At 37.3% G+C, this 26,678-nt stretch overlaps 4 protein-coding genes across 5 annotated transcripts; 1 reads left to right on the top strand and 3 right to left on the bottom strand.

The window, feature by feature from the left end:
• Positions 1-653: 653 nt before the first annotated feature.
• On the bottom strand, positions 654-1,544 carry LOC121254369. Its single transcript, XM_041154374.1, has one exon. The coding sequence runs from the start codon at positions 1,542-1,544 to the stop codon at positions 654-656; it is 891 nt and encodes a 296-aa protein (XP_041010308.1).
• Positions 1,545-6,639: 5,095 nt separating this feature from the next.
• On the top strand, positions 6,640-7,536 carry LOC121254368. Its single transcript, XM_041154373.1, has one exon. The coding sequence runs from the start codon at positions 6,640-6,642 to the stop codon at positions 7,501-7,503; it is 864 nt and encodes a 287-aa protein (XP_041010307.1). The 3' UTR covers positions 7,504-7,536.
• Positions 7,537-10,786: 3,250 nt separating this feature from the next.
• On the bottom strand, positions 10,787-16,372 carry LOC121256170 (serine/threonine-protein kinase BSK1). Its single transcript, XM_041156839.1, is given in 10 exon segments — positions 10,787-11,191; positions 11,497-11,610; positions 11,698-11,880; positions 12,788-12,976; positions 13,695-13,780; positions 14,757-14,862; positions 14,975-15,108; positions 15,523-15,658; positions 15,772-15,869; positions 15,872-16,372. Coding segments are annotated over 10 exon segments (1,521 nt in total). The 5' UTR covers positions 16,092-16,372; the 3' UTR covers positions 10,787-10,936.
• Positions 16,373-19,463: 3,091 nt separating this feature from the next.
• Positions 19,464-26,093, bottom strand: LOC121254337 (nitrate regulatory gene2 protein-like). 2 transcript variants are annotated; one of them, XR_005938606.1, is made up of 5 exons: positions 24,480-26,093; positions 24,019-24,233; positions 23,665-23,888; positions 20,018-21,244; positions 19,464-19,823 (listed from the first exon to the last, which is right to left on the bottom strand). XR_005938606.1 is itself a non-coding variant. In XM_041154333.1 (4 exons), the coding sequence occupies exons 1-4, from the start codon at positions 25,765-25,767 to the stop codon at positions 20,500-20,502; spliced, it is 2,472 nt and encodes an 823-aa protein (XP_041010267.1). In that variant the 5' UTR covers positions 25,768-26,093; the 3' UTR covers positions 19,464-20,499. The 2 variants fall into 2 exon arrangements, 1 of the variants encoding a protein (XP_041010267.1); XM_041154333.1 differs by having other exon boundaries at positions 19,464-21,244.
• Positions 26,094-26,678: the final 585 nt, after the last annotated feature.

The raw sequence follows: 26,678 nt of genomic DNA, 5'->3' as shown, positions 1-26,678 counted from the left end.
CTCTCCTCCATGATGTAGGAAAACAATGAGATTAGCAAGGGAGCGTGCTAATCCAGTCAGTTGTCTCTCCATTACGCATACAGAGATGTGATTGTCATTAGTTTATTTTTTTCAATAATTTTTGTGTACGTGCTAATAGTACTGTCAATGAAGACAAATCGAATCTTGACAGCTTTGGTGTAAATTTAAAATTACTTCAAAAAAAAAAAAAAACCGACGAATTCCAAACCGTGTTTACTGCATTAGTGAGTTAGCACAGCTAATTTTCATGATTACTAAAACATGTAATTATTTTGGGGTCAACTACTGTTCAGTGGTCAGGCTTTGCTATCTCTTAATCTGGTCCAACCATCTACCAATGTCCATTGCTCATCTTGTCCAAGACTGCTATGAATTGTTTTTATCATTTAGATAATTTAACGTGTATGGTTATTTCCTTTGGCTGTTCTTTCCTGTCTCCTGTGGCGATTTCATGTATGGTCTATGACTCAGAATCGGAAACTGGAAAATTGCATGTGTATGGAACATTGGTTTCATTTTCAAGTGAAAAGGAGTAATAAGGGTCGATAATTTATGCAACAGGCACCGAATTTTGTATTGAAAAGACATAAACATGTATATTTCTTTCATGTACAAGTATGAAGAGCTAGTATCTAGTGGTTGAGGACGTTGAGAAGAGAAACTCTGGTTTTTATCAAACGCCTAAACAGGCACTCAAGTCCATCTTCAAAATCTTGCGTGCACATCTCCAAGTGTTCGAGCTGATTTTGCAAGTTCTCAACATGCTTGTTATCGAATTTACTTGTCATGAAAACTGAAAGTAAGGCTGCATCCACCTTGCTGAATTCGTTTGCATGAGTTTCTTCTTCCTCACAAGCAACCCTCTTGCTGTGCATTAGCTTGGAAACCAAAGACCATCTGCATGGCTTTGATTGTGCATTTCGTCCAGATATAAAGGACAGCAAAGACTCGAACACGGTGACAGTGAAAGCTTCCGCCTCTCTCAAGATGCTAAACAAGGCCACAACCTCATTCTCTGCCCCGGAGGGAGAGAAGGTGCATTTGTCTTTTGAACCCTTCAAGTTCCTCAAGGCCTTGTTGATTGCCTTCTTCACCACCTTCCTAGAGTTCAAGAATTTCCGAACCTCACTCCCAAGCATACTTTCTCCTCGTCTTCTTCGCATAATTGATTGAAGTTCTTGTGTACATTCCTTTGTTTGCAACAAGGCATCCTTAGCAGTGTTACACAAATCCAAGAGCCGAAGAGATCCATCTAATAGCTCGTTCACCCATTTCTCATGCTGCTGCTGGGCTAAAGATTGTGTACTGAGTGGCAACAGAAGCAACTTGTCCACGCAATCATGCAAATCTTGAAGGCCAACTATGTTGTGGCTCATAGATGATGATGATGATGAAGTAGCTTCAGAAGCCCTCAATCTGCATAGATATTCATTAACTTGTGCAATGAGAGGGTGTGGACTGGAAGGTAAGCTGTTAGAGCGAGCATGGTAAGAGGTTTTTGGGTTTGAAGCAGAGGAATCCATTTTTCCTTTCTCAGAAAAGAGAAGACCTATCTTTTGTCAGAGTGAATTAGCCAAGCAATCTGCCTTCCTTCCTTGGCATCTGCTCGTTATATTTTTCAGGGAAAGGGAGACAAGAGGAATCTCATCCTCGTGCAAATTGTTAGTAACAACATGATTTCGATTGAATTGTAACCACCATGTCAGTATTGATTAAGCAATGTCTCCTCATCACTAGGTCTCCAACTCATTGTCGATAATATTCAATTTCTGTATCACAACATAAGATATTCACAATGGCTATGATACATTCAACGCACGAATGGTGTTAGACCGTCTCCACTGATACAAGAACGGTGACAATAGCCATCTGTATGTCCAGCTTGGCCTGCCTCCCTATGAGGGATACATTGCTCTTGCTTACACATGCACGATTAAAGTATCTGTACTATGTCCAGAACTGCTATATGTAATGAAATATATTGTACTTCAAGCATGAGAAATTGTTTGCTGAATCATGACTTCGAAGGTTTTATATTTTTAAGTATAATTCATCTAAGCAGCAACTAGCAAGGGTTGTTCAATCAGGTTCCAATGTTCCCATCGACGCGCACAGAAGCACAACGAGAGACTCCATTTTTTTACTAATAATTAATATAGTGGAGCAGGCCCCTAACTTCATTGCTCTGCAAGCAAATGGCATGGTCTAGTAAAAGAATATGCCACATATTTCCATGAAATATAGAAAAAGAGTATATAAGCCTATGAGGCTGGCTAGAGCAGGATAGATTAATCAGTCTGTCTCCCTAACAGATGTGATTTGATTTGAATTGCATAAAGTCTTCAAGTGGCCCATTATTGGTTGAAACATGAAGTATTCATAATGAAATACGATATAACATATTTCACAATTGGCCGGTGGCTATAATATATTCATCGCATGAATGGTGTTAGGCCATCTCTACTGATACAAGAACAGGGGGGCAGTAGCCATTTCCAGCTTGGCCTGCCTCCCCATGAGGGCTACATTTGCTCTTGCCCACACATGCACAATTAACAATTGCACTCAGAGACACCATTAGGTAATCAAGTAATGTGTTGGTAATCGTCTATCAAGTGGTGTAGTCCTTTAACATAATTGTCGTGCAAGCAGCAAGCAAGATCTGCATGCATGACTACGTCATGTGTTTCCATGGTACATAAAATGGTATCAGCCTATGAGGCTGACTAATAGGCAGGTTAGATTAATCAGACTCCCCACCAAAACACAAACAGATATGATATTCAATTAAATTGCATGAATTCCTCGTGTGGCCCAATAGTTTACAAAGAAAAAATACTCTTGTTGTGAAATGATTTATTTTTTATTTTTATTTTTCATTTTCACATCAACAAAGGTTTATTTATTATAAAATCACCAAGAATTCAATATCATTCGATCTGAGTTTTTGTTTTGTCTTTGATCTCTATAGTGTTTTTTTTTTTTTTTTTTTTCTGAATTATCCTTCTTAGACTGACTGTTTCAATATGAACTTTATTTTTTTATCTTAATCTCATGGAAGTTAAATCTGAATGCTATGGAAAGAAGTAAATATATCTGTGCAGAATTTTGTAGAAGACCTTATCAGATATTTTATGAAGTTACATGTCTGCCTGTCTGTCTTTTCCATTTACAAGCATGAACATCTAAATCCTATAACTGCATCTTAATTTTCTCAGCAAGTGGTTAAGGCTGTTAAGAAGAGAAACTCTGGCTTCTATCAAACACCTGAACAGGCATTCTACTTCGTTGGTATCTTGGATGCACGAATCCGATTTTTCCTGATAGCTCAGTCCATTCTTCAGGATGTCATCATATTTGCTTGTCCAGTGACAATTGATGGATTGCAACTGGACTTTGAAAATTCATCTGTGTTAGTTCCTGCTTCCTTCCTTTCATGCTACTCTTTGTACAGATGATTTGAAATGAATGATCACGTAGCTTCAACATGGCTTGTGGAACACCTCACATTTATGGGAGGGTAGTTAATGGGGAGCTTGGTGAATGAAATCTCCATTGCCTAGGAGTAGAAATTTCTTGGCCTTCATATTGATTCGAAGGGATTCCATTTATAATTCTGACTAGTATTTTTGAAGTACGAACCCAAATGTAGCATGAGCTTTCCTCGGATTATTACGAATTATCTCAAAATCCAATATTAGCCAAGTGTGAGACTTTTACCATGTCACTATGGAATGACTTGACAAGGATGTCAATGACTTAAAGAGGAAGATTGTAACACTCCACATATATCAGAGGGTAGTGATTGGAAGAGCTTGGTTGGTTGGATCTGGGAGGGAAAAGTTCATGACCTTTATAACTATTTTAAGGAGCTCTAATTCTAACTTCGAAAATTGCTTTTGGATCATAAGCTCAGCTTCCTTGGATCGTTACAACTTGGTCTAGATATAAAGGAAATCTGGGAATCAGCGTGCTAAACTGGTTACAAGGAGTCTTTTCCACCCCCTTCCTGGAGACCAAGCATTTGTTTACCTCACTTGCAAGCCCGGTTTCACTTCGCCATCTTATGTGCATAATCGATTGAAGTACATGCAGACATTCTTTTCTTCGAAACTGGATATCTTTGGCTATGCTGACCATATCCAAGAGCCTAAATGATCCATCCCGCAGCTCCTGCCCACTTCCATTCTTCTCTTGAGCTAAGGCTTGTTGAAAGAGCAGAGCAGCAAGAAAAACAACTTATCGACCCTGTCATACAAATCTGCAAGGCCATTTATTTTGTTGAATATTGTTGAGGATGAAACTGAGCAGCATTCTGTAGAGGTTGCACATCGAATTGTGGGGCAAGCGGGTGTGTGTTCTAAAAGGCAGGCTGTTAGCTGCAGTTGAATCATGTACATTTTGCAGAGCAAGTTTATATATTACAGATTGAGAGTGACACGAGGAATCTTGTCCTTTCTTCTATCAATGAGCGACAACATATTCTTGATCTGTCTCCAAACCTCATCAAAAGGCGATGTTTTTGCAATGTCTCACTCCCACCAGCACTACATCTGTTGAAAAGGCTACTCAAAGGTTGCTATAATGTCAGTACTAAATAAAATATTGAAAAACGATCGAGTGTTCTTATAAATCGCTTCTGTCCCTCCCTTGTCACACGCCTTTGTACACGTGCACATGCAAGCAAAATGAGATGTGTCCATTTATAAATCAAACACATTGTGCATGATTATTGTGCAAAAAGCAGGCAAGATCTGCATGCTGCATGAATATGCCGACAAATAATATGTAAACTTGGCATGTGTGACTCGTAAGGCTGGATAGATCAGACTGTCTCCCAGTCAGGAAGAAGGCCAACACATTTTTCATAGAGTAATGGAGGCAACAAAAGTCGCCGCCCGCCCCAAATGTACAATGGCCTCGTAAATTGATATGTTTTTCTAAATTATTATATGACATGCATATATTTACTTTCCACTCTATAGATTAATTTAATATCGTAGCGCACGAGTGTGCCTCTCACAAAAATAGATTAGGGTGACAAATCAGGAAATCAATTGTCGTAAGAAGATGCTGTTAAGAATATAATATAAATAATAAAATCTATCTCTTTCCATAAGCTTAAGTTTTTGGGACAAGTGGTAATATCACATTGTATCAAGACAGAGATCCTGAGTTCGAACCCTAACTCTACACTCTATCCATTTAATTAAATATTTCAAGTGTTGGGACTATTCATTGAGAAAGAGACAGGCCCACATATGAGGGAGAGTAGTAAGAATATAATATAAATAATAAAATCTACCTCTTCTCATCAACTTAAGTTTTTGGGACAGGTAGTAATTTCACAAATACATCCTATTCTCTATCTTCGACCATGCATCTTACTGCAAAGTTTACAATGCAGTTCTTATTTATGGAACATATACGTATATATCTTTATTTCTCAACCAACGTTGAAACTATCTGCTTTTGAGACTTGAGATTGGAACTTGACAACTTTGATATCAAGTTGTATTGCACCAAAAACCTCTGGTGGGCCTTCCACTTAATTCAGAAAAACTCTGTGAGTTGAATGTAAAAATTAGTCTAGAAATTACTTGCCATCCTCCTGTTGGCATCTGCTGTATACATCACGACTTGGGATTCGAATCTCATCCTTTTCAAAACTCAATGAGTGGCAACATGATTTTAATCTGGATCTAAATGCTATATCAGCTATGTTTATGCAATGTCTCCCCGATTATATATATATATATAAATATATATATAGACCTGCAAAATCAGATTAGTTGCTTAACTTAAGGTTTATATCACATAAAAACTTGTGTCCCGGTATATAAAATATGCAACGCACGAGTGTTGACACCATCTCGTCCAATACAACAATGGCATTAGCCAATCTATGCAGTTCAGCCAGCCTCTCTGGGAGACAAGAGGGCCGTGTCACTCGTGCACACATGTGTCACACTAATTACAATAAGATTATCTCATTCATCATCATTAATTTTATCTTGTAAGCATAAAAGTTTTTGGACCAGAAAAGAGGAAAAAAAAAAAAAAAAAAAGCAGGCCCAAGAAAAAGCTATTCTGATGCACTGGGGAAGGTGTAGCAGATGATAAGTATGGCCACCTGATTGTAATTAATGCATATCTGCCTTGGCTAGTAAATTAATGATACTCGTATGTTTACAAAGTGATGAAAGCTTCTTATCTTCCTAGAAGGCAGGCAGGCAGGTACCGTTTTGTGTCAAGGAAGATGGTGCCATGCCACTCGTGTGCTGCATATCTTATACATTTTTGTGCAACATGCATGCAGTATATATATTATCTTCTGAAAAGATGCTCCGATGATTTTTTTTTTTAATATAGAAATAATTAATAACCAGTTGGAGAACTGTCTAGAGGGAGACATTGCAAAAACATCGCCGAGATGGCATTTAGATCTGGATCGAAATCATGTTATGACTGATTGATATTTGAAAATGATGAGATGATGAGATTCTTTATGTTCCCCTCACTCCATTGTATATATTGAGCAGATTCCAAACCAATGAAGGCAAACTGCTGGACCAATTCTTAAGTTCAACTGCAAGACTTTCTGTTTGTCAAGGAAACATGGCTGCCTCTCCTTTGAACCCAAAGTCCCATTACCATGTTCGCTCTAACAGCTTGCCCTCTAGGACACACCCGCTCATTTCAGAGGTTGAAGAGCAATTGAGCAGGTTGAGGGCTTCTGAAGCCACATCATCAACATCGTCAATAAGCCAGAAACTAGGCGGCCTTCAAGATTTACACGATCATGTTGACAAGTTACTTCAATTGCCGCTCACTCAACAAACCTTGGCCCAAGAGCAGCATGCACAATGGGTCGAAGAACTTCTGAATGGATCTGTTAGGCTCCTGGATGTGTGTGGCGTAGCCAAGGATGTCTTGTTACAGACAAAGGAATGCACCAATGAAATTCAATCCTTTATGCGCAGAAGACGGGGAGGTGATGCAGAGTTTGCAAGGGAGGTTAGGAATTACTTGGTCTCAAGGAAGAGTATTAAAAAGGCAATCCACAAGACCCTTAAGGGCATGGAAAGCAAGTGCAATAACAAAACCATTGAGACTGTGGCCATGGTTAACATGTTAAGAGAAGTAGAAGCAGTCACTCTATCTGTGTTTGAATCCCTGTTGTCATTTGTAACTGGACCAAAGTTGCCAACAAAGTCAAGTGGCTGGTTTTTGGTATCCAAGCTGCTGCATCCTAAAAGAGTTTCATGCGAGGATGAAGAAACAAAACTTGAGAAGGTGGATGCAGCATTACAATCTCTCCTCAGGACCAGCAAATCTGATGATCTCGTGCATATAGAGAATGCGCAGAACTTGCTGGGGAAATTGGAGCCCAGCATTCAAAATCTTGAAGAAGAGCTTGAATGTCTATTTAGGCGTCTAATAAAAACCAGAGTTTCCCTTCTTAACATCTTCAATCACTAGCCCAGAAAGGCACGGGCATCCATTTTTGTAAAGAAGGCCTCAAGATTTATTGTTCATACTTGTACATGAAAGAGATTATGGTGTACTTTCTCTTCTGATTCTATATAAATATACTAAATTCATGATCCTGGCTACTTAACTTTTATCTTCTAGAGGATTTGTTACTTTTCCTAAAAACGGATTGATAACGAAGCATGCAAATGCAATATACTGGATATGAAAATCAGAAATATTGGTACACGATGTGCCATTATCAGTTCTTCAAAGGTTTATGCCATTCAAACCTTTTCATTTTCCCTCAATCGCTTCTCTCCGGGCTAGGCATCGTATGAGGGGTTTGTGAAATTTAATTTTTTGAAAAGCTGTCAAGATACCATTTGTCTCGAAGTAGTCTCTCCAACAGCGTTAAGGTTTTGAACAAGGGCTTGAATGTCTGTGTAGGAGTCTGATCAAAGCGAGAGTTACCCTTCTCCAACATTCGTGATGGGCATCAATTTTTTCAAGCGGAGGCGGCCTGTAAATTCACTCCGCTTGTTCATGACTTGGTACATGCACATATTTGATTCCAGCAGTATAAAACTCATTTCTTGGGAAATCTCCACTGCTCTATTCTTAAGAGTATTAAATCCGACTGCAGAAATAGATCAATTTCATCGGTTATGCAGAATTGGACATGAAAGAACAACGTTTCAGTTAGATGAATAAATTACTCGCACAAGCGTGGGTAGCTGAGTTCTTTTTTCTCTCTTTATTTTTTGATGAATCAATGCATTGATAATTTAAGAGCTTGAGCAATGGGTGCTGGAACATGGATTCGGTTCCCTGGCCATTAGTAGTGATGACAGGGAACTGGAATTAGAGATGTACGGAAAGGAATGCCGAGAGGTCCTGGGCAAAGGCAAAGGTTCCAATCGATCCCGTACCTCTCTCTCCTAAAGCCACTCAGTGGATGTTCGAAATATTTTCAAAAAAGATTAATGATATGCATCAATCACATTCTATGCATACTCAACGTGATGTTAGAATTTTTTTTTTTTTTTTTTGCTTCTTCAACACGGTGTGCCGCGGCTTATGCGGTTAATGTAAATAATTTTTTTTTCAAAATAAGTATATACTATATTTATTATTTGTATTATTTTGGAGTTGATTTTGGAAATTATGAATTATTTTGAAAAGAGAAAAATTAAGGAAAATTTATAAGTTATTGCTTATGGTTATAATAAAATGTTTCCTTGTGTATAACGCAAGTCATTCATTGACTTGGTGGTATTGATGACTTTGGTTAGTCCAAAGACAAGGTAAACCACACCCTATACAAGAAAGGAGTTATCTCGTTTGCATTCAAAATTTACCTCAACTCATCTCATCTCATCTCATCATTACAACTTTCTCAAATTCTCACACAAAATATATTAAATAATTCAATTTTTATTCTACTATTCACAAATCATCTTAACTCATCTCAACTCATCTTTAAATCCAAACCACTCTTAATCCTTTATTGAGAGGGTGACCTCCTCACTGGCCTGGGTCCAGCCCAAGGCGCAAGGCCAACAATAGCCCCATAGGCGTGCGGCCCACGAGTCCAGGCTTCCAAGAAATTGATGTAAAAATTATAATAGGAGGAACGCATCAATCGGTACTAGCCAGATGATGGAGAAGCGTGGTGACCATTGGACTAAGTCCAACCTTTGTGTCAATTGGTAACAGGTATAATACATATACACGTTCGGATCAGATTACAGAAAAATAACTTTTCATTCACATCCTTTGGTTATCTATAAATAGACCCATTGACCTACGAACTTAATATAGATTACATATTGGAAAGAATGCAATTTCGAAATTCTCTCTCTCAAAAGTTTCATTTCTTTAAAACTTGTTTTTAGGATATGTTTATTCTATAGAGAACATATTTATAATCTCTTAGTTGAATAGTAAAATCTAAGGGCATTCGGAGTCTAATTTCATGTGTGCATAACACAGTTAGATAAACAGACTTGTTCTGAACTTCATTGTATCTTGGAGACAAATTCGCTTGCAATCCGTGTGCATACGGTTATTGGTAGAGGTGAATATTGTCTTAAGGAAAGCCACATTGTAATGCACCTTGAAGTAAACGTTTCTCTTACTATTTTCTGTTTTGCAGCTCCTCTTTAATCCAACAATGGCAAAGGAGTACAATCAGATTGGAGAGCTGTAACTGTAGATGTAAAGTTTGGCTAAGACTAGGTGACTAAGTTGATAAGTTTGTATAGGATTATGTGACTAAAATGATAGAGTTTATCTTATCAATAAGTTTGAATTTGAATGAATGTAAAATAATTGTTGACTTTATTTTAAATAACATTAAGTTTATTTAGGAGTCTTTAAGGTTGGTTAGATAAGTGAGCAACATGAAACTCGAATTCAAAAAGATCTGCAATTATCCAGAACAAAAGTTGAATACAATTCAGTAACTACAAAGAAGAGTTATCGCAACATGTCAGCAATCCGTCAAGAGACGTCTTCGCGACAGATTCTATCCGTCAGCAGAATCCTACTGAAACTGAAACTCTTTTCAGATTGTTTATTTAAAAGATCTTACTAGTTAGGATCCATAGAGATTCAGATCTACATATTTTCTAGAGCACTTTCTAGTGCATTATTTTAGTGAGAAAATTCCTTAGTGAATTTTCATATTTGTGATCTCTCTTTGAGTGTGATTGTGTTTCGTGCGTGAAGGATCATGTGATTGGATTTCAGCCCCTAGAGTTCTAGGAGGAAAGACAATATTTGAAGATCGCCAGAGGTTCTGGTTGTTACCGCGTAGAAGACAAACGGGTCGTTTGTCTGGGCAAGTAAGAGAGTCAAGTTGCAAAGGTTTTGTAATTGATGAGTAGTTGTAATTGATTTTCAAATAATAAAATTGATTTTCCTGAGTTTGGTTGTCCCGTAGGGTTTTACGTTTAAAGAGTTCTTTAAAGAGTTTCCCTTCGATACCAATCTTAGTGTTATGCAATTTATTTATTTTATGTATTTGATTGTTTATCAAATTAATTGCATGCTTGACAACTAACCAATTTGTTGAGTGAATTGGTAGATATTTCTGCTGCGTTACAGGAGTACTTGGTTAATTTCAGTAACAACCAACGCAAAGTCAAATGTCCAAATGTACCCTCATCTCTCGAAAGCCTGGCATTTCTTCCCACCAATCTTTGTTCATTTTCCAGACAATTAAATCTTGTTCTGACACGATTTTGAGAACACCGTTGCATAAATAATGATTTGAAGCACACAAGCATTGATACAACAAAGTTTTCTACATTACATTTTCATTTTAGAATACACTAATGATTCCCAGCTCAAATTTTGTACAAATTTGGGGTAGCCTCAACAACAATTGCCAATGGGTAGTGATGAACCGATTATAACTCATTACAGGGTTGTTTTTTTATGATGCTCTCCCACCTCGTTGCCTCTTCTCTTCTAGTGCAGTTGCTTCACTTAACATGTCAGCAGCATCCTTGTTCATGTCCAGCTTGGCCAGCGCAACTGATTGCATGTAGAAGGCAGTGGGCCACTCTGGATACACGCATTGTGCTTGCATTGCATCTCGAAGGGCAGCATCTGGTTGATCATTTAACAGATAACACAGACTGCGCCTAGCAAAAACAGTTGGAGAGACCATGATTCCAACATCTATGAACTGCAAGAGAACCAGAACGAACATCAAGCAAGCATCAAAACCACGTTTAATCAGTAACCTGCTTAATATCCATGCACGAATTGTCCAAATGATACAGTTATAGTGCCATATTAAGTTATAGTGATAAGACCAACTAGTTGATATTTAACATTATTGGATTCAAACCCACTTGCTTACTCTTACATCAAGGCCTACTGGTGGAATGGTCCATGCAAAACTGGGTAAATTCATTACCACGCAATTTCAGTGTATAATTGTAGCCTAAGAACTTTATGTGTGTTGGCAGAAGAAATAGAAAATCATACCTGGGAATAACAGTCGATGGCAGTTTTGGAATCCTTCTCACGGAATGCAAAGTCCCCACGCTTCCTTGCCTCCAGCATATCTCTCATTTCTTGGGTCCACTCTTGGAAAGATAACTGACTCGCTCCAAATTTAAATAAACAAATCAGCGTCAAATATAAGAATATGCTGACATGCAAGTCCCTCTTTTACAAGCCAATTACCTCATTAGTTCCTTCATCATCCCTGTAATGTGTCATAACTAAAATCTGATGGATGGCTGTGAGATCCATTCTTGAACAGGCCTCACCCATTGCTGAAAGAGGGCGTTGCGGGGTTGATGGGGGCTGCAGGGTTGATGGGGCTTCCTCATGCTTTGGAATCCCAAGCATGACATGAGATGGAACCTGCAATCCAGAACAGAGGTAAGAGGCAGTCAGGTTCTTCACAAAAATCACTGCTCATTTGATCTTCTTGAGACCACAGCCACTAAATGGTACTTGGTGTGGTAGTCTTTAGACATGTTATGACAGACTGAAGCCTCAGAAAAATCTCTAGATGCATTTCAGGCGAATCTCCTCGAGCAGGTTGAAGGCAGCAAGGCAAAGGAAAAGGAAGGCCAAGAGCAAATGTTTTAATGCAAACTAAAGTTTGTTTGTACATTATTTTGCAATTTTACCGGGTTAACTTCAAAGGAAAAATTTTTATAGGTCTTTTTAAAGGAAAAAATAAACTTATCATCGGGTATGTTGACTAACATTGATGTTATACCTACTTATCAAACAACATTGATGTTAAACCTTCAAAGTTCTAATATCCCAAGATTTCCACTCATATTGGTCTTTATGTTTGCATACATCTCCATCATTGTTGCATATAATATAAAGAAACTCCTATTTGCATCCAACCTCGTTGAACATTCAAAGAAATTGTAGAAATCACACAAGGTTGTCCAATTTTAAACAATGGGTGTATAAAATGTCACAGGTCCAAAAATCAATTTGAAAAATGGAATATATGCTTAAATTCAGACTGCTTGACTGACAGTAATGGTAGAACTGCTGACTTTTTTTTTTTGTTTTATAAGTAATAGTAGAACTGATGATTAAATTTTTTTTTTTTTTATAAGTAAGAGATAAATTATTAAATATTATTGATATGAATGAAGTAGGCATAGCCCGTATACACAGGAAGTATATAGAAAAACACCTAAATACATTCTAAGAGCGATAAATTAAAGACAAGAAATCATGAACATTGTCCCCATTTGGTTTTTAGTTAAAGCATTAAATCAGTTAAAGCAACATTCCTTACATCAGGTTTGGTTTGTAGTTGAGCTAGAGTTGCAACAAGATCCTTTGTATTAGGCCGCTCCCTAGGTTCATATTGCAAACACTGAGAGGCAAGATTAACCACAACTGTTGCTTCTTCTGTAGAAAATTTTCCCTCCAAATGTGAATCCATTAAGCTGATGATATTTTTTCCCCGTATAATGTCAAGAGCCTGCACATATTAGTGTAGACAACATAAAAGCACATAAAACACAGTCAAACTTCCTAAACTCGTAGACAGTACATATTAATTTCTAATAGAAAGACAGCATACTGTTGAAATGACTGGCATTAAGTTACTTTAACCTATCTCATTCATTGATTAACTAATTTGTGTATGAGTAAAAAAAATTGATGTTAAAAAAATAAATAAATAAATAAAATAAAATAAAAAGAAGAAGAACAGCAGTATATGCTCCTTGATGATCCAACCTGATGCTATACGAACCTAGGTCAGTTAATCAATAAGAGAATATTTTAAAAAAAAAATTAGCATGGATTTTCATTGATGAAAGGCTTCTTTAAAATGCCTTTGTGTTGCATATTACCATGGTTTGGGACGTGGAAAAAGAAGCATAATTATTGTAGAAACAAGCATGATTTCAAGATTTGCATTAGTTGAGAGAGAGAGAGAGAGAGTTCTGTTCACATCCTAAATGTGAAGTACAAAAAGAATCAAAGAACTAAAAATTTCCATTTTCTACATATTAGAGTCCATTTTAGGCAACTTTTGAGTTGCAAGTTCTGGTGACACTTGATAACGATCATGACTTTGTAGGTTGTATATTAAACATGTAGCCTGACAAAGAGGCTGTATATTAAACATGTAGCCTGACAAAGAAAGAAGGCATAAACATTACTAAATTTTCATTACAACATATGTAACTTACATGGCTAGGGGGGATGTGTTTTCCACTTAGCAGATCCAGAAGGACAGTGCCAAAGCTGTAAATTACACTTTCAGCAGTGACCCTTCCTAAAATTACAAATTATGGCAATGAAAATTAGTCAAGTATACCAAGAAAAATATTCATGAAGTTAAATATAATAAAATGAATCTCGTAATTCATACAACATAGCACCATATAAACAATTTGACTTGAATTGCAAATCAGACGTTACAAATTTTTCATCAATATTCAAAAAGAAAGAGAATAATAGTTTACATAAGTGAACAACATGCATAAAGTAGAACCTTTTTTTAACTAAAAGGATTTTAGTGGTTCAAACTTTGCTCTCGTTCCTCGGTTAATTTTTGCATTCTCATACCACATACCTTCCTTTGTGTTTCTGATGCGGTGTATTTTGGGGGAACATAATGTTTGGACCTTCAAAGAATGTGAGTGGGCGGTGTTAGAATTAGAGCCGTTATGTTTAATTCCCTCTATGTTTGGATGGCTGTCTACAATGGTTTCCGCTCTCTAGCTTCCTAGACAATTTTCCTTTTCTTCATCCCTTAATGGGTGCTTCCTATTGTATACTTGGGTCACATCCCTTTGCACTTTGAACAAGATAGCCTTATAGAAAAATATTTTCATTCCCTTTGAAAGGACGGAAAAGTTGATATAGTTCCTAGAGTCCCACGGGCCACCACCACAAATATGATGTTTGAGGAATATTTCCTGGTAAAAGAGTTGCTGCCATACGCTGTCAGAGCAAAAACTCCACTTCAATCATGCAACAGCTGCATCAAGATATCTTCGCACCCACTTGAATAAAGCCCAAGAATTTAAAGACAATAATTGATTCTTTTATTCTCTTTTTTTTTTTTTGTTTTTTTTTTTTTTTTTTTGGGGGGGGGGGGGGGGGGGGGGGGGGGGGGGGGGGGGGGGGGGGGCGGGGGAGGAATCAGTTTACTGAAAGTTCCAGAGATACTGAAAGCAGGCAAATCCTTTAACATAAAGAAGTAGAATACCAATCATCCAACTTATACAGAGTGGAGAATTTATTACCATTTCTTAAATATTCGGGAGGTGTGTAGGCAAGGTTTGTGCTGTAACTTTTCCCATCCCTACTATTTTTCATCAAGCCAAAACATGAGAGCCGAGGATCACCATCCTACAAATGGATACAGATATAAGACAGCCATCTCGATGATAGCAAATATTGAATAACTAAATAGCATTAGTACGTGCAATAAAAGCAAAAATAAATAAATAAATAAACATACCTCATGAAAGAGAACCCTATAAGCATTCAAATCATGGTACAGTGGACGTCCCTCAGTGCTGCAATAATCCAAGGCTTCAGCAATATAAAGAGCTACTCTCAAACGCATGGCCCATTCAATGGTTTGCTTTTCCCCTGCCAAGGACCCAGAATTTAGATAAACAGAAATTCACCAACTTCTCAATATGATAGAGGGAAGAAATAACAATTCAAATGCATCCCGCATGCAAAATTCAAGAAAAATAATAGCAACAAAAGAATACAATAACCCATTAACCTTGGTGCAGAGGAAGAGAAATGCAATTATTAACATTTATCAAACAATAACTATCCCAGCTTATAAAGTAAATCAAATGTCAACTTTCAAGTCAATGCCAGTTATATCCAAGATTCAAAGAAACTCTTAAAATACAAAGGACAAGCTTAAGAGACCATCTGAATCAGAGCAACCTAAGAACTAATAAGAATGTCTTCTTGGATACACATGCCATAGCTAAAACAATAAAGCAAGAATTAAAATGAAGAACCCATGCTAGAAACCGCACATACAGTGAAACAAATGCTTGGCAAGAGTATCATTTGGCATGTACTCAGCAACCAGCAGCCTCTCATCTCCATCACAGCAATACCCAATCAAATTGGCCAGCCTCGGATGCCTCATCTGCCCTACTCCCCGCGCCTCCTCCTACAACCCACATACAAAAAATTTCCCACATACCCAAGTTCGTCACTATCTATCAGAGCACCAATACGGAACTAAAAAAGAGCACAAAATGAAAGCAAAGCAAATAGCTTTACCGCAAACTGTTTGGGATCAGGCCAGGCCAACTTGGTGAACTTTTTCACAGCAATCCAGCGGCGGTTGCGGAGGCGGCCCTTGTAGACGAGATTGGGGCCTTTTCGCCGCTCTCGGAGACGATGAAGTCGGAGCTAAAGTTGTTGGTGGCGGCCCTGAGGTCCACGAAGGAGAACTCGGAGAAGGATAGGACTTCTCCTCCGCCGCCGGGTACTGGGTCGAGTCCAATGGAAGGTGGGTAGGTCTGGGTTTGGAGCTGGACTTGATGCTGCTCCTTCTCTGGGTGGGTCTCTGTTAAAAACGAGGACTGGCAGCAACCCATGATCTCTGTGGTTTTAGTTTTTGGTTTTCGGTATTGGTTTTTGAGTTTGTAAACCAAAGCTTGGTGTCACAGGAGTAGAGAAAGCAGAGAAAACACGAGGGGAGGGGTGGGTATGGTTTAGCTTTTGGAGAGAATGGGTATGTTTTGTTTCCTTCTTCTTTTCTTTCAGTCTGTCTGTAAATTTGGTAGTGGGGTTCAAAGGTTCTCTAGCTGTTTCTCTCAGTTCTTTCTTTCTCTGTTGTTAATCCATACATATGCATATTATATTATAATTTTTTGTATTAGATGATCAAAAATATGGTCAAAAGTATAGGATGAGCCTTATCACAACACTTAAAAGACATAAAAGAGTATTTTAAGTACGTATGTATTATGCCAAAGTTACTTTAAACCCACCTTGATCTTGAAGTAGTTCCATTTAAAAATGCAGCTTGCAATAAATTATCCACTTGCCTTCACATACTATACAAAAACACGCATGTTTGTAACCTATTTTGTTTTTTTCTTTTTTTTTAATATAAGGGGTGAAGGTTTCGGACATAAATTTTACATTTGAAAAACCGAATCATATGTCATCAAACAACAGCTTGTGTCCTATTTTGTTTTTCCCACTTAGAGCTGAGTCTAGTAATTATTCTCTATTTTTTTTTCTATAAATGTTCGTTTGGGATTGAAAGATTTTAATTCGAGAGAAATATACGTATGACACGTATTATTTAACAGATGAAATAAACACGAATCTGGAGTCTAATTCGGTGGTCTTTGCATTTGATTCTTATCTATTTTTGGGTCAAAAAAAAAAAAAAAAAACCTTTTGACATTTTTCTTGACAAAGGTTGGATACGTTCTGTTCGCATCTTTCAAACCCACAAATGAATTAAGACGGTTGACAACGTGTTTAGTGCATGCTAGTTTAAGCCATCATTATTACTCTTGGTCTTGGGAGAGACAGACGGGGGCATCGTGTCTCTAATGTAATTTGTGGTATTGGTTTGCTCTTGACCCCAAAATTTGAGCTCACGTTGAAACCAAAAACCAAAAAAATTACAACTTTAAATAAAAGGCATTTGATTTTGATACTTGGCATCCTCTGCCATATTTTCCTCCTATTTTTGGACTGAATTCTTGTCATTGGCTAGTGTTTTTTTTTTTTATTATTATTTCCAAAAGACATATAGCCTGATCGGTTTTTTTTTTTTTTTTATTTGGAGTAGAGGTTATCGAAGTTCATAGTTCTATTTTAGAGACTATAAATTATGCCGATCAAACCACATGCCCATTCGCTAGTTGGATTCGTTTATATATATATATATATATATATATATATAAAATGGGTATCTTAAGGCCTAATTAGATGTAAATCTGATCGAGGATGGAAGGGCATATATTATCTTGATTCTTACCAATGGGTGTCCTATTTTATTTCGTTACAGTGCATGATGTGCCACTTGTCATCATCCAACCACCCTAATTTCATCAATAATAAAGATGATGATAACGTTATTCTTCTTCTTTCTTTTCTTTTTTTCAATAAAAGCAAAAGATTCATGGGTAGGCAACGTTCAACGTTTTCATTCATCAGTAAGGAAAACAAACAAAAAAAAAAAAAAAAAAAGATATTTATAACTGTGAATTATACAATCGTTACGTAATCGCTTTAAAAAAAATGAATAAAATATAACTCACATGAAAAAAATTAATTTTTAATAATAGACTCTATTTTTTTTTAAAATAATTACGTGACTTTTACATACTTTACGATTGTACATATAATTACTCAAAAAATAAATAGATCATGGTCCATACGTGACTTCTGTGAAGGTGGCTTGAGATCGAACCGAACTCTTGTTTTTGGACTCTCTTATAATCGTATGAACACAATATATAAAATGGAAATCATAGCAAGCTGATTATAAATACTAAGGCCAGATGTCAAAAAAAGCACTAAGGCCAGATGTCAAAAAAATAAATAAATACTAAAATCTTTTTGACATATGAGATTAGATGAGTTGAGATAAAAGTTAAAAATTAAAAAAAATATTATTATAAAATATTTTTTTAATATTATTTTTATTTTGAGATTTGAAAAAGTTAAATTATTTATTTTATTTTATATGAAAATTTAGAAAAATTATAATAATTAGATAAACAGTGATGGAAACAATAATTGTGTTGGGGGGCCAACTTTTCTGCTGTGTGATTTATGTAAAGAGTAATAATAGATATAGTTGTAAGTGTGCAAGCACTACACACTTTCTTTAAAAAAAGAGCGAGGTTCACAATTAAAAAATAATTTTTTTTATGTGAATTATAGATTTACCTTCTTTTTTCAAAGATAGTAGGTAGGACTTACACATCTTAGGACTGCGAACATAATTTCTCTTATGTAAATTTAAAAGAGATTGAAAAATCATAAAAACATAATTACATATAAAAGTATATCGGTAATTTGCTACGTACATGCAGAAATAAAATTATAAAAACACAACTTAATATATGTTTCAGATTCTAACGATAATGTTTCGTGGAATAATATTTATCCGCTGTTATTTTTGTAATGAAATATTTAGAATTTATTTTCTTCGTATAAACTATCAAGAGATATTTCAGAATGTCATCTTTTATTCTAGTATGTAAGCTACTTTATCACATTTCATGCAAAATCTAGATATTTTCGTATCACATTAAATATACAATGCTATAATTGAAAGTTTAAATAAATTATTTTCTTACTCAATGAAGTCTAGAGGATAAAATCTCGTAACTATTTTTCATATAGATCATCGGCCTTATATTATTTTTCTTATATTTTCATCACTTTGGATTCCATATTAAGAAGCTCAATATTGTATAACAAAAATTTTTGGGATTCATATTAATAAGCTTATTATTTCTCTTAAACTTAATTTTAAGTTTAATTTTGAAGAGGCCACATCCTTGAAAATAAATAATATATAAAAATTAAATAGAATTTTGGGTATAAGAAAAAAAAGTAGTGAGAGGCATTTTTAGGTATATTGAAATTTTAGAAAGTTTTAGAAAGTTCATGAAGATTATATTTTTTGGGGGGGCCATTTTCTATATCTATAGAATTATGTATAAAATCTAGAGGGTATTTTGTGTTTTCAAAAAATTTTGTGAGGGCCATGGCCTCCTCAAGTCTAACATGAATTTTTTTACTGTAGATGAAATGAGATAAAAATAATTGTGAAAACATAGGTGGGGGAATTTGATGTCTACTTTTTTGGATTTTCTGCCGATCGAGTTAATCACATACAAATTTTCTCACTTGTCAGCGCAAAGAAGAAGATTTTAGATGCCAATAAAACAAAAACGTTGAATTTCTAAGCAAAATCAAATAAATGATTTGCGGCAGCTAGCTAGATAAGGATTTATCATTATCAATCTTAAAACAAAATTCATTTGGATAATTAATAATTCCAAGACAAGCTCTTTTATTAGAAGGTGCTGGAAGCTTGCTGGGTTTCCGAAGTCGTCTATACAATAATAAATTCCTGTGAAGAGGAAAATTTGAAAGGGAAAAAGAAAGAAAGAAGATTTATCAAACAACTTTTGAAAGGGCTTATCCTCCTCCGTGACTTGCGTCAACCCTAGGCAGCCCAATTTGCCTATGCTTAAAAACATTAATCCTCGTACAAAACTGGAGGGAGATTGAGATTCCCCTGCCTGGGTAAATCTGGCCTTGGTTGTGCGTGTCCCATCCACCCTTTCCTTCAAAAAAATAAAATCATGGCCCCCATCAGCATTAACCATCTTTCCATGAAATGAAATGCTGGTACGCGATGGGACAATTGCTCATAGGATGCGTATAAATGAGAGTACTGCTTGTTGCTGTACATAGTACAAAGTGAGAATATAGCTCGTTAGGAAGTAATATGAGCAAGAGAAATTGGCAGACAACGCACCCACTTGGCCCGGCAGCAGGCTTTAGAGGTTCTCTGTGTTGTCAAAACAATTGCAGTGGCATAGAGTCGTTTTCAGGTCAGCACGAACTTGCCTTGTACTCTTGTAGGATTGTAGCTTAGCCTTGCCCTCATCTCTACTGATGTAAGTACCACCCAATTGCAGTGGTCCGTGATTATGATTAGAACAGCTGGTATAGGACCCAGCATTATTGGCGATGCAAGCCTCCCAAATCTAGGCAAAAAAAATTATGAGGATTTACTCTTGGTGACATGAGCAACCGACTGAAACAGTCCATTGAGGGCCACAACCAATGGAGTGAGTCAATGATATCCAAAGTTAATAGAAGGAATTCATTCAACTCCACGAAGATCCTGATCTTCAAAAGATTTTATGCAAGGGCTGCGAGCTGCAGATACCAAAACCCTTTCCCGAGCCACAAATTAACAATGCAAAAGCATCGACATTTCTGTTAACTACTCGCTCAGCCCTGTGAAACGCTTCCATGCTCTTGGCGAACCCTTTCCTCCTCACTGCGTTGCAAAAGCTCCTCATAAGCTCTCATAGAATTGGCCGTGAATCTCTCCATGGCCTCAAAAATTAGCTGCAGACTTGCCTGTAGACTTCTATTGTGAGTGTCACTAGGATATACAACCTCTCCAACTGATAGGCTGTTACCATCCCCATAGACCAGAAGGTTCTTGTCTAATGCCTGGATCTCCTTCTGTATTTTTTGGTCCTCTCTTTCCAAATTTTTAACTTTCTTCTCCAGATCCTTGTTTGCCATACCCATCTGGCGCATTTCCAGCATATCTTGATCCCAGATATGAACCACACTCATGGTAAAACCGCGCATAGAAACAACCACTTCCTTCTCGGATATTCTTTCCAAAGTTTGCGACCACTGATTACAGATTACAAACACAGGCGGTGCACCTACTCTACTGGGTGAGAAAGGAGCTACCCCGTCGTCTGTTTCCTCAGGTTCATACAGTATACATCTAAGAAGCCAATTATTCAAGGCTCTCACATATCCCTTCTGGCAACTTATCCAATGACAAAAAGCAACATTCCACCTAATAAGCTCATGCACAAGTTCCGAAGTGGCTCTACTATGATCATCACTAAGCTTTTTGCCCGATCCAATCAAACCTAAACCTTTGGCTTCTCTGATTGCCTGGCACTGACTACGATGGCATTCAAGCATACTTTTCCACATTCTGGTTAACCTGAAGAAGTATTCCACATTAACAACAAGGACTATGCAAAGCATAGACGTTAACCATATATCAATGTCCATGACAGAAACATAAATTCCAAGCTAGCAACCATCAAGAAAACGAGATGCGTGAATAGCATATACATACATAAAGACAAGCAAAAACGATGACATTGATGTCAATATCTAGAGAAGAAGAGCCTTCATCATGTAGTCTCTCAACTTCCCTAATCATCATAGAATTTTAAATATCAAGAACACATTTTCTTCTCACATATAAAAGTGTATACACCACTTTCTTTGGCCTCTTCGCTCCTGGCTGGAGCAAGTAAAATCTCACCTAATAAAATTATCTGAACCCTCCTCCAATCTTTTGAATGTGATCAACTATTGAAAGTTTCATCCTAAAACATCAGAAATTAGTTTAAATCATAATATTCTTAGAGAACTTCCCTCAATATCATTCTATAGTAGTATGATTCATAACTAGCTCAATGAACAAAAGTTCCAAAACTAACCAACTGGCTCTCAATAACTTTTTTTTTTATGGGTAACTGGTTCTCAACAACTAGGAACAGAGAATGGGTCACATATTTCTACATGGTCCTATCCATCAGATGACTTAAATAAATACTTAAATGAATATATCCCTCTCCTCAAACACATCAAAGTAGATGACACATTGGAGTATAACATATAATTGACAATCAGAAATAGTGTAGAAACTCAAAACAGAAGTGAAAAATACAATTAAAAAGGAAAGAAAAACACTTCTATCTTCTTCTTTTTTTTTTTTTTTTGATAGGTAGAAACACGCACTTCTATCTTAGCATACGCAATTATAAAAAAAAAAAAAAAAAGCATACACTGTCAAGCATTTTGAACAAGACCTTGAAATAGGACCCATTAACTGCTTGGTTCCACTTTTCCAACTTGTTCTTTAGCAAGTAAATAATTCACTGAAGGGCAGGCCAAGCAGGGACAATCTTACTGAATAAATGTCAACTCCGATGAAGAACCATGATGTCCTAAGATAAGAAAAAGTAAAGCTTTTTTTTTTTTTGATAAGTAATGTAGAAGACGAAGACCGAGACGACCAACTAGAAAAAGTAAAGAACCTAACAACTAATGTACTTTAATGAAACCTAAGGTATACTAAAAAGGCCATCACTTTCCAAATCAGGTGAAAGCTTAATTTGCATGATTCTTTTACCTAACTATGCACTATTCTTCATCTATGTGCTAGTAGTCATTATACATCCTAAGCCTACAATTCATCAGTTCTTTTTATTATTCACCCGTAAAAAAAAAAACCCGCAAGTAATAAGGGTGTTTCAAAGCATCAAAAGTTCCTAAGTCACATCCCTCAAACAATGTGAAACAGTAACCAATGATTCTACCAAGGCCATGGAGCTAAAAAAAAAGTAACAGTACATCAGCATGTCAAATATCAAGCATGAGCATCAAATCAAACTCAGGATATGAATAAAGTTTTTTTCGGCATTTACAAACACACCTATGAGTCTGACTTCAACACCTCCCCTGACCCAACAAATAAATGTCCACAGGGGTAGGAGGTTACTGAAGAATATTGATCGTGATATATCAAATTTGAAATGGCCATTTGGGCTGGGATTCAAATATCAGTACGACAAACGTGATATTTGTTGTTTTGATAAGAAGTTTTTATTTTTTAGTTTTTTTACAAGTAAGAAATTTATTAAAACCACGTAATTAGGTACAGTCAGAGTACACAGGAAGTATACAAAAGAAAACACCTAATTACAAGCTAAAGCTGAAAAACAGCACGAAAGTCATTGGGACTGAACCCATCCATCACAATAACCGAAGCCCAAAGCAACAAAGTATGAAAAAAGAAAGCTCTAATCCCATCAACCAAACATTCTCTATTGTCAAAACAGCGACCACTTCTCCCATTCCAAATACACCACATAAGACACAAATGAACCATCTTCCAAACAGCCGCTATTTGACGATTTCCTTGAATCCCCTCCAACAGGCCAAAAGATTCACCACACTCTTGATAAGAAGTTTTTATTAATAAGCGCAAAAGACGCAAACCAAATATACAGGTAGATGAAGAAAAATATACTGAAAAATCAGGTAGGCTAAGTCCATTAAAAATCTGTAGGTGCATTCTATAGGAGAAGAGTGCCGAGAAAGAAATCTTCAAATTCTGTCCATTCGGGTAGAAACAAAGCAAGTGATAGGAACTATGCGAACAAAAGTAATATTAACTATAATATTTTTTAAAATAAATGAGGCTTCATTAAAAGGCATAATTGAAGTACAGAGGAAGCATACAAGAAGTACGCCTATCTAGGAGAAGAAAAGTCGAAGCGCAATATTACACAAATAAGAGGGATAGAAAGCTGGAAAATGCAATTATGAGATTAATAGTCAACATACCCTTGAATTAATTCATTTAGTTGTGGCCAAAGCTCTTCATCCCGAATCTTATTAATCGTCACAGATATCTTATCAACAACTTGAATTGCCATTCTTATTCTCGTTGACAGGCTCCTTATTAAAGTACGAGTAGCATCAACTTTGTGAGCCTCAGCACCCCTTTTATCTAAGCGCTTTAGCTTATCTACCTTCCTGTCATGGTCCACCCGCATCTTTTCCTCAGCCTGCCCAACAACACAATTTTAACAACTCAGCGAAGAACACAAAGACAATTAGTCTAATTTAGAACTCAATAAAGGATAAGAATTAGGAAGTGATCCAGACTTAATAGCAGAATAACATGATACAGCATACCTTAACTTCGTTATAGAGTTTCTTCTCCCAAAGATACAGCTTTTGTAGAGTAGACGAAAGATTTGTAGATCCCAACCACACCACATCTTCATCCACGTACAATTGAGCCGGACCCGCCTTGTCAGAGGCTGACGATGACTCGGCACCCTTAGAAGTAGAAGGCTGTGCGGATACCATGGGCATTGAAGGAGCAACGTGCAACATCTTGGAAGAAACTGCTTTGCGAAGATTCATTAAATTGATAGTTAAAAAGAGCAGCTAAATGAAGTCCAACTCATTCAAGCTGAACAAAATAGAAACCCATCTCATACATAAGGAGAAGATTTTTTTATCATGATCCATAAATTATCGAACCACTCTGATTCAGCCCCAAAACGAGGAATAATTTACAGATCAAGCGAGCTCAATAATAATTGAACAATCCAACGAATCAAATAAATTTAGTAAAGAAAAATTGTTACCCTGATAAACACCGTGTTTACGGTTATAAGGAAGCTTTCCGACCTCAAGCATTCTCGCGACCTCATTCCCCGACTCGGAAGCTCTGTCAAACTGAACCTCAACTTCCTGTACCACTTGAGACACACTCAGAGGACCCTTAAACCTGGCCCTAGTCTCTTCGGATCTCTCCTGATTATCAACAACTTTCTTCTCCACCGTATGTCCATCATACCCCATCCTATCATTCTCTATTGCAGAACTAGGCCTAATCTCGTATAGCGACGTTGAGGCCTCAATGTCGTCCACCACAGCCTTGGAACGCATCCCACTCCCATCACCACCGCTTCTTCCCCCATCAGCGACAAACTTCTCCTCCCCATGAACTTCCTTCACCACCTCGTGCTGGTAATCCTCGTCTTCCAAGTCGGGAATCCCCTCTTCTTCCCTCAGGTCTTTCGAGTTCCTACTCGGAGTGTACGCCGCATAATATCTGTCGTAACCCTCGAATGGGTTCAAGAAATCCCATGCCGAAGCTTGCGGAGGCGAGGGCGGAGGGGGCGGTGGCTTCTTCGAAGACGTATCCATTTGGCTCGGGGAATTAGTATAGTAACCAGAACCATAGTTACTATAATTGGGATTGGGGGGGGAAGCAGACCCATAATACGCAGAAGCACTAGAACTGGGATTAGTATTTCCATAATAAGAATGAGGATAAGCAGAATAAGCAGGAGAAGATTCACCCATATACACCTTCTCTGAACTCACCGGCCTCTGCTCGTAGACCACCGAAGGCGTCGCTTTATTCTTCATATAATTCATGTGCATAAGCCCGCCGCCGCCTCCACGTTCTCCTCTGTCGCCAGGAAAGAAACCTTGAAACTGATACGAACCCAGCTGTCCGTTCCCATCTTCAAATTGATCCGTATCCATGTATTCAATATCACCATGTTGGTGAAGAGGCGATGAGTGACCCGAGTCGTGGTGGAGCGAACCCAAATCGTCGTCGTCGGAGTCCGAGCCGGAGTTGAAATCGATGTGACCGGAGTCATCGCGACGATGATGGACGGGGTCGCCCTTTCTGTGAGGCGGGAGATTGAGCTCGGGGGAAACAGGCAAAGCGACGGAATGAGTTAAATCATCGATGAAACCGTGGAGGGAGCGGCCGATTCCTTTGAGGGAGCGAATATAAGCGAGGTGGGCCTCGGCCAGAGCGTAGCGCTGGTGGATTGCCTCGTCCAGGTAGGTCATCCGGTCCCGGCAGAGTGCCACCGCCGGGAGATCGTCCACCTTGGAGGTCGAACACCCCATTCAAAATTTAAGAATAAAAGAACTCAGTGGAAAGTACCCCAAAAAAAAAAAAAAAAAGTGAACAGATTTTGAAGGTTATGGAGAGAGAGAACGGGGCATGATGGATGACTGCGACAGCGTGGTAGCAGCTGATTAGGCCAGGGTGTGTGTTTGTTTCCAAGGAAAAATGAATAATTAGGGTTTGCGAGGGTAGAGGAAAGATGAAGAACGAAGAAGATAAGGAAAAAGCAAAGAAAGGACAGACTCAGAGCGAGAGAGAGAGAGAGAGAATCTTTTGACAGCGCGGAGTTTGTCGTCGGTTTGTTTGTAAGCTGAAGAAGCGAGAGTGGAAGACTCTTCTTCTGTGCTGCGTCGGTATTAAATTAATTAATTAATATATTCTTCTTTTTTTTTAATATTATTTATTTTGTATAGTATTTAGGCTGTGTGTACTTTTAACGGACTTCTCCCTTTTTAATTTTAATTATAATTTAAAAATAAAAATAAAATAGTTTACTCGGTTCAACGGGAAGTAAAGAGCTTCGAAGGTTGTTTGGTTTGACGGAAAGTTTGACGCCTACGGGCTACGGCCTCTGCCGAATTTTCTCTGTCTAATCCCTGCTTGTGTCATTACATAATTGCCCCTTTCTTATTTTCCCTATCTTTTTCTTATTATTTTTATTTTTTAATTACTTTGATGTACCAAACTTCTCCATGAGTTGGTAACGCTTCTCTCGCATTAGATTTGGTCTTATGAAGTCAATTTTTATTTTATTTAACTAATTTAATCTTTTTATTGAATTTATATCAAATTCTTGGATGGTGTCAACCATTTTTTTTTTTTGTAGGAATTATTCATTGTTTTTTCTATAAGAAATTGGAAGACTCGATATTTAGGTATTTTTTCTAAAATTATATAACGCACTGTTGGG

This window comes from Juglans microcarpa x Juglans regia, chromosome 3D, assembly GCF_004785595.1.
Source record: "Juglans microcarpa x Juglans regia isolate MS1-56 chromosome 3D, Jm3101_v1.0, whole genome shotgun sequence".
NCBI classification, from domain to species: Eukaryota; Viridiplantae; Streptophyta; class Magnoliopsida; order Fagales; family Juglandaceae; genus Juglans; species Juglans microcarpa x Juglans regia.
This window is presented reverse-complemented; position numbering and strand designations above follow the sequence as displayed.

Coding starts and splice junctions, on each gene's coding strand:
- LOC121254369 (XM_041154374.1), bottom strand. CDS start 1,544: ATGGATTCCTCTGCTTCAAACCCAAAAACCTCTTACCATGCTCGCTCT.
- LOC121254368 (XM_041154373.1), top strand. CDS start 6,640: ATGGCTGCCTCTCCTTTGAACCCAAAGTCCCATTACCATGTTCGCTCT.
- LOC121254337 (XM_041154333.1), bottom strand. CDS start 25,767: ATGGGGTGTTCGACCTCCAAGGTGGACGATCTCCCGGCGGTGGCACTC. Junction 24,234..24,479: donor TAAACACGGTGTTTATCAGG/GTAACAATTTTT, acceptor TTCGCAAAGCAG/TTTCTTCCAAGATGTTGCAC. Junction 23,889..24,018: donor AACTCTATAACGAAGTTAAG/GTATGCTGTATC, acceptor GTTGTTGGGCAG/GCTGAGGAAAAGATGCGGGT.